The 8,357-nt window shown below is 34.6% G+C and overlaps 1 protein-coding gene across 1 annotated transcript in view; it reads right to left on the reverse strand.

The window, feature by feature from the left end:
- The window catches only part of Wnt2 (Wnt oncogene analog 2), a 181,442-nt gene extending 173,625 nt beyond the window's left edge, over nucleotides 1-7,817 (reverse strand). Inside the window, exon 1 of the mRNA XM_083131872.1 lies at nucleotides 7,704-7,817. Within this exon, the coding sequence (XP_082987998.1) occupies nucleotides 7,704-7,729 (26 nt within the window). The 5' untranslated portion in view covers nucleotides 7,730-7,817. The remainder of the gene's footprint in view (nucleotides 1-7,703) is intronic.
- Nucleotides 7,818-8,357: the final 540 nt, after the last annotated feature.

An 8,357-nucleotide genomic window follows, 5' to 3' on the forward strand; every position in this document is an offset into this window, starting at 1 on the left:
CGACAAAGGAGAAAGTTGGTTATTCTCGAACATATGCAATAAATTACATACACCTTGCAACCCTGAAATGTGGGTATCCCTAAATGCTTCTCTTACGCAAGAATATGACGATGTTCGGATATATTCTTCAACAATAAACACTCTTTCCTGTGTAGAATATGGCATTTTAAAAACACACACACGACGTCAGCGTAAGTAGACACAATCTGGAATGCAGTTCGCGGCAAACAGCAACCACCTAAGGCAGAGAAAACATAACAATTGATACACGTTCTTCTGAACACACATTTCAGGGTTACAAGGTGTATGTAATTTATTGCATATGTTCGAGAATAACCAACTTTCTCCTTTGTCGTTAAAAGTGACTTAGTGTGATAGCCTGAGGTGAAACACGTCTGTTAGTGACACGTGACACCAACAGTGTTGCCAGTGTCCCTCGTAATATTGTGAAAACATCGATTTTTGGAACAGCCCATTTATTCCCTTCTGCAATGATTTTGAAACTTCGTCAAAGTTCTTTTTCTGTCAAATTCAATAGATGGCCATCCAAATTGTTCGTTGGTATTGTGAAATGTTGCAATAATTTACCTCAGTGAGTTCTGTGCATCAATACACACGATTTGCAAATATTTTTTTTCCGCCTTTGGCAACACTTTGCTTATTTGTTATTAAAACATGCATGTTCTTACATATGTTTGTCTCTCTAAATTTTCCCAATATACAGGGCATTCTCTTGGCAGAAAGCGTTTCTTCTAATTCCGTTTCGCTATTCCGTTATACGGTCGTAAACACCGGGTTGCGTGACTTTTCGGACACTCTGTACAACATTTTTAAGCTTTCACATTTCTCACGACCTATCTAGGTCTTCGTCTGTACATTTACACCATTTACAAAACTAAACCGATGGAGTTATTCAATGATATAGACAAAAGTAAATCGATAAAATTGGACTTCTCAGGTTTTCCCCTGTGTCCTTCATTTGGAATTGATAATCGTGTTAATATTATTTTAGAATACCTGGTCATCTTGTTTTGATCACGAGCAGTCCTATTAGTAATTGATCAAGGAATGCTGTCGCTCAAATTTTCAACACAACTTTCAAAACAACCATTATTTTTATGCTCCAATACTAATAACTACCAGTTACTTTACTTAAAATCACACAATTACAACCAAGACAACCACAGCCTCGAAAGCATGAGACAGAGAGAGAGAGAGTCTATTCGATGACATTTCATCAGTCGACCAATCCATACTCTAAGATCAATCGTTGAGACATGAAAGTCCTGGAGGAAAATTGTCGGACAAAAAATATCAGTCTGGCCTGTTCCTTCCTTCAGTATAATTTCTTTCAAACACGATCTTCATGACGAGTTTAATTGCTTGTCGACATCTGAAGGACACACCCGAAGATGACCTTATCGCTGGTTACCTCAGATGAAGGATGGAAGACATGGTCTACCGAGACAGCTATCGACCCACATCAAATCGACAGCAACAACCAAAAGCTCTTGCGTTGACACGTTGTAGACATTGTGTGTTTCGACAGCCGTAGGAAGCTTAATGATGAAAATAAAACCATATCGTTGCTCGATTAGCCGTGCACACAACACGTCTATGCCTCACGCACGTAGACTTGCAACACAGGTAGTGTAGCCACTAAACGTTTACTACTTGTATGAGAGTGTACCTTTCAACACCTCTGCTGCAGGAGGAAGAATCTTATATGAGACCTAATAGAGGTTTCAATATTTTTTGTTTTGTTTTTTCCTTGTTTATCTATTTCTTGCCCATTCAATTTAAAACGTACGTTTGGATGCTTGGAATTCGTTTCTGGTTGTTTCAAGGTTGTCTTTAATTACAAAACAAATGCTTTTGTTTCACAAAAATGTATTTTTCTCAATAGAAATTAACCTCCATTCAGTTTTGATTTGGAATGAATTACATTTTTCCCAAACTTAAATTTTACTAAATGTTACACGAAAAAATAACTAAATAAATTTATTTAGTTATTTTTTCGAGTGACATTTAGAAACTACTTATCAAGTTTGAATTTATTTCAATTTTAACTCAAGTTAACATTGTACAAAAACCCTTTTCACGCGAAAATGGTAATTGGAACTGGATTTACAGTTCTACCTAGAATTTGAATCAGCTAAAATACATGGGACGGGTGCTGGTTCAAACCAGGGATATATATGGATATTTATGTGATTCTTTAATTGTATACTTATCCTCATAGAACGAATAACCCACATGGAGAAAAACGACTATAAGTAAGCCAAAATCATAAAAAAACAATCAATTAAATAGAAATGACAGTCAAACTCTAAAATAATTTTCAAATAATTTATTATACAATCAATATTCAATTACTTTTGTCCGCCTCCCCCCTCGTTAAAATTCCCATGATGCAGCGTGCGTTATGATAATGAAATCTCTGCCTCTAGTAACGTATGTGCATTCGAGCGTAAGGCTCGACACTATGTATACTATACCCTCTCACAGACATATGTAATATTTCGCTTAAAACAGGTAGATTCCCAGATGAATTTAAAATAGCGAAGATAAAACCAATCTTCAAGAAAGGAAATAAGAATCATGTACAATCTCAATCCTCCCAGTGTTCTCAAAGATACTTGAACGTGTTATGAACAACAGAATAATAAGAGTTTTTGAAAAAAAAAAAGTACTAACAGAAGCACGATTCGGGTTTAGAAAAAGCAAAACAATAAATGATTCATTATACTCATTTTTATCAAAAATATACAAAGCCAGGTAAGAAAAATAATATGTTTACGGTACGTTCCTAGATCTAACAAAGGCATTTGATATGGTTAATCATAAAATTCTAATAAAAAATTAACAATATGGGCATAAGAGGCACCGTAAATTCATGGTTCCAATCATATTTAGAAAAAAAGTTTCAATATGCAGAGGGCAGTTCAGAAAAGTACAAATTAGAACTCATTACGTAGGGAGTGTCCCAGGGATCGATATTGGGACCGATTCTCTTCCTCATTTATATCAATAGTCTACCAGACTATCTAAAACCAACAGATACAGTTATCTATTCAGACGACATAAATATTTTATTACATGGCTGCAATATGCATAACCCTTAGGTAAAAGCAATGGAAAGGTTGGCCGATTGGATGAATTACAATCACTTTTACATTAATAAAGCAAAAACTTTCGAAGTAAATTTTAATCCTAATAGAACTTAAGAAGAGAAACTACTTGTTCCTTACAATGGAAAACAAATAGAATAAATTCCAGAGAGTAAATTTTTAGGTATATGAATTCATGTAAATCTATCATGGGATAAACATACATATATATTATACATTATCCGAAAAGTTGAGCTCATATCGTTACATGTTTCAAATCCTGAGGAATATCCTAACAAAAGATATGATGAAAACTGTGTAATTAATTCAAGAATAACATACAGGATTCCATTCTGGGGCCTATCATCAAAAGTAGAAACTATTTTCAAACTACAGAAAAAATTGTCAGAATAATAATGCAAGAAGCTCCTAGAGGACCTAGTAAACCAATTTTTGAACATCTTCGTATATTACCAGTTATAACACCATTAAGCCTTGTTTCCATGATATGAAAAGCTCAATATGCTGACCAAGGCAGAAATTTATTTTATTTTAGAACATGAACTAAACGTAACATTTCAACCTTCTAGCAAGGTCTTCTTCAGACTCTGTACCAAGTACAAAAAAGGAGGATAGACTGGACATAAACAGAAGAAGGAAGAGAAAGAAAGAGAGAGGTGGTTTGGAATAAGGAGTATGGGGAAGACAACAGAAAAGATACGAAGAAAAAGGAAAACAGAGAAGAGGAAGGGACTATCTACGAACTGAAGTGTAAAGAATGTCAGTGTGTGTACATAGGAATGATTGATTGATTGATTTGGTGTTTTAAGTCCACTTTATGCACAGTAAGGCTAATCGGGACTGGGCCTACAGTTTAAAGTGGAATCCGAACCACTATGTGCCTCCACTGGGTATCAAACCCGGGACCCCTTGATTACAAGGTGACGACGATACCAATGCGCCATCGGAGAGGCCCTGTGTACATAGGAGAAACTAAAAAGAGGCTGAAAGACAGGTTGAAACAACATAGGGATGATGTACGACTTAAGAGAGAAATAAATGCGATATTTAAACACACGAGAGAAACAGGACATGACATAGAGTGGGATGAGGCTAAGCAGATAGGAAGGGAGAAGAGAGTACTAGTGAGAAAATGGAAGGAGACCAAGGAAATAGAGAAGAAAGGAGAAGAAGACACAATGAACTGGAATGGGGGACTCAAGATAAACAAAGAATGGAAGAAGGTGTTAGAAAGAGTGGAAAGGACAAGAGCGAAAGAGGCGAGAAGAAGGAAGAGGAATGAAGAAAGAAAGGAAAAAGAGAGTGAGAAAGAGTCCAACCACTTTCCAGATGAAAGGAAATGTTTAGCTAAATCGTCTGTCAGGTGAAAGTACAGTTGACAAGGGAAGGCCACCTGCTGGAATGTTCCAGAAACAACTTTCTAATAATCTTGTGTCTGGAGGGGAGTGATTTTTGTGTATATATATCTTCCTGTTTTGTACCTTGTTTCATTTGTACTTGGTACACAGTCTGAAGAAGACCTTTGCTAGAAGGTTGAAACGTTACGTTTGGTTTATGTTTTAAAATAAAATAAATTTCTGCCTTGGTCAGCATATTGAGTTTTTCATACCAGTGCCTTGTTTATATATCTTACAAACAGTTTCATTCATACACGAGCATGTACACTTATTTGACCAAAATTGCAACTTCCATGAACACAACATAAGAACAGCAAACAACTTTCATTTAGAGACCATAAGATTACAGTTAACAAAAAATACAATTGACCCAACAGGATTAAAACTATACAATAAATTACCCAATGTATTCAAGAAAATGAAAAAATAAAACATTTAGAAATCATGTCAAAGAATTTCTCTAGCAGAATATGTATTACAAACTGGATTTTTTAAATATGTAACAAATAGTAATACAAAATACAATGTGTGTGTATATACACATTTAACTGTAGGCAACATTTCTATATTTACAAATTTGATACATCTGTGTGATAATATGTATTCTTCTGCCTTTACTCAATATTTTTTGTACTATTTATCACTGTGTTGTATTATGTTTCATTCTATATATTGTATGTAGGTATTGTATTGTATTATGTATTGAATTGCAATTCATCCCATGAAGTAGTATACTTTGTACATCATATAAATCTATAAGAAAAATCTCTAGTGAAATGTAGTGAAATGTAGCGAAATGTTATCCAATGAAAACCATGACGAAACCATGATTGTACTCATTCTAAAGATAGATAAAACTATCTATCTATCTCGTTGCAGATGCGTCAGTAGACAGCGCATGCACTCCTTAGCCTTCTAGCAGAAATTATTGGGCACGATTTTACATTCAATTTGCCTCGACAAAAGACGATCTAATTCCAGTTTCATCCGCTCTAAGACCTATTCAATGCTTGTTGTGATCAACACCTGGTATAAATTTTAGCAGAAAATGTAGTTTTTCTCAATTACACGCAGATCATGCATGCGAACTTGGTGCTGGGAATTTCCCTGCACTCTCGTCTTTGGCAAATTGCAACACTCGTTCCCCAAGGGTACAAAAAACATAAATATATATTCAGCTGGACACGAACGCGAAAACTTGGTCATGTTGCAATAACTTGCAAGGACATTCACAATTCTTTAACCAACTAAATCGTGACATACCTTTGCAGCAGAACACAAAACTTGCGAAGTTAGGTCACATTGGTACATCTTTCTTTGAGAAATAAAAATCACAACAAGGACATATGAAGTGTTTAAGCATATCAACCAAGAACGTATCCACAAATGGTCACGAAAAAGTTAACGGACTGTTGTAAATTCTTACAAGAAACAATTACAGGCATTTTGTTTCATGTAAGCCGCGACAAACAAAGTATTATGATTCTGTGGGAAATATCCTTGGACTGTTGGAAATTTGCAACTGTATTACATAAAATGGTTCCAAATAGCGATTTTTTTCATTAGACGGTGGTCAGTCGAAAAGTGGTTGGGTGTTTAAAACTTTTTAACGTTCAGAGGGCATTGCTTGTGTTTCGCAGCCAACTTTATTTTAGTTACATGAGTAAGAGTCACGACTAGACCTGAAGAATTTTAACTGGTACTGAATAACCTTGGAAATCTCAAAATTCACACGAGCGCCTTCACATTTACTCCTGTTACGAAGGGTTGTGTTCCTGTCAAAATACTGTGATACTTAATAAGATTTTTTCACTTAAATTTTAATCGTGGAAATAATAGTAGAAGTGAACTGAGTCGGACGTCACTATGTCGGGCCCCGGACTATTTCAGCAAGGTAGTAGAGTTGCAGTATTTAGGCCTACTTATTTCAGATAGAAATCTTGATAGACGGTGCATTGTTTTTAAGTTTTGTGATTACAAAAATTATTTTGACGTTCTTCCTCGTTCTCAGCTTTTCCTCAAAAATTCTTCCTGCACTTAGATCTTTTAAAATTTATTATTATTTTTTTAAAAAATTATACCCGTATAAATGAACTGTACTTGCAAAACAGCCGACTTTTGTCTGAATGTGCTGAAGGGATGAATATGGTACCTAGAAACCCTACGAATTTATGACACTGTGGTAAACGTGCCTCACAAACGATCATGAAAACACGTTTTCGTCCTCGTTCTTTGATTGAAAATTACATACATGATGTGTTTTCATAATATTTTCCAAACGTGTGAGTGTGTGTGTATTTATGTAAATCATTGAACTTCCAAAAATGACTGTATTACCCGCTAATTGTTATTTTTAACCATCCTCATATTCAATATCTTATATTTACCTAATTATGTATACTCTACCTGATCTCATAGCTAATTTAGTTTTTGCTTTGATAGTAGTAGTCAAAATAGTCACTGATTTCTGTTACTAGCTGATTGGCTGGATCCATCTTCTTTTCAACACGACGTTTATTATATATTTTTAATATTTACCATCGAAGATTCCAGGTTACAATCCCGGCCCAGCATTTGTGTTCTTTGTGAGTGCATTGGTTTCACCACAGACACCACACTTGTCTGTGGTTTCAACTAATCGTCACAATTCTCATCTTCGCGATCAGCTAAACGGGGCAGAAGAGCGAAGTAAAATATACAAAATCAATCAATCAATTTTAGCACTTCTGCTTACTTTATAATTTCCGACTACTCTTTCCTTTTGTAATTTGCTTAGTGTGTATTAAATTTAATATAAGCTACACAGACAGTTAAAAAAATTAAACATGCATGTAGTCCCAAAATTCAGCAATGACCTTTACCCTTGCACTCTGCCTCCAGCTAAAAGAGTTTTAGAATGACAGCGGTATAAGTTATCGCAATGCACAAAATATTTACACATCTTACTCACATTTAGAGAATGTACTTTTGATTTCCAATTCCTTAAATTCGGTCAAAAATGAATACAGAACACAATACAATTAAAGATTTCAATACATTAATTCATAAATAAACAGTTTAACTGGTTAATGAACAATGATAATAAATCTTACAAGAATATGTGAAAGTGAGAGAAATGAAATAATTATTTACTTCTACAAAACAACTAACAACAAGTGTTTATACAAATACTTACGTACGCTGCACGATCCAAAGAAACATTCATACAATAATAAATACAAGTTCAGTTTCAACGAATTTAACACACTTCAGCTCAAGATTTCAGCTTATCACATCAGTACAGGCAAGCACAAACCTGTTTCTGATCAGTCGAAAAGGAACGGAAGCTTGGCTGGCTAGGCCATATAGAAACTATGATCTGTTTCTTGAATTTGATCTGTTCTCTTCAAAGGTGGCGCTAGTGAGCGGCAAATTTAACATTGTGTTGTTGTTTTTTTGTTGTTTTTTTAAACAAAAAATGCTTATTACTAATGCTAAAAGATAAAACTTTTATTTACGTTTAATATGGATCAGTTTCGATAAATATTTCATTTTAGTGGTAATCCAAGATCTAAAATACTTGTACTAAGTTTTCCACAGGTGATAATTTAATTTTTTGTAAAGTTAAAGGGTACCGAGAAAGACTTGACACAGACAAATAATGATTTCTTGTGAATAATGAAATCTGTATCGTCTATGTTTCGATATTCAAACTTCAATCTCGTCCTCGTCTCGTTCTCGAGCTAATTGTACAAATTTATTTTATTTATTTACATTTTACTTGGGATTACCGCTAAGCAGTTTTTCCCATATCTATATACATATGTAGTGTACATAAACTTATATTTTT

This window comes from Lepisma saccharinum, chromosome 1, assembly GCF_977018435.1.
Source record: "Lepisma saccharinum chromosome 1, izLepSacc3.1, whole genome shotgun sequence".
NCBI lineage: Eukaryota > Metazoa > Arthropoda > Insecta > Zygentoma > Lepismatidae > Lepisma > Lepisma saccharinum.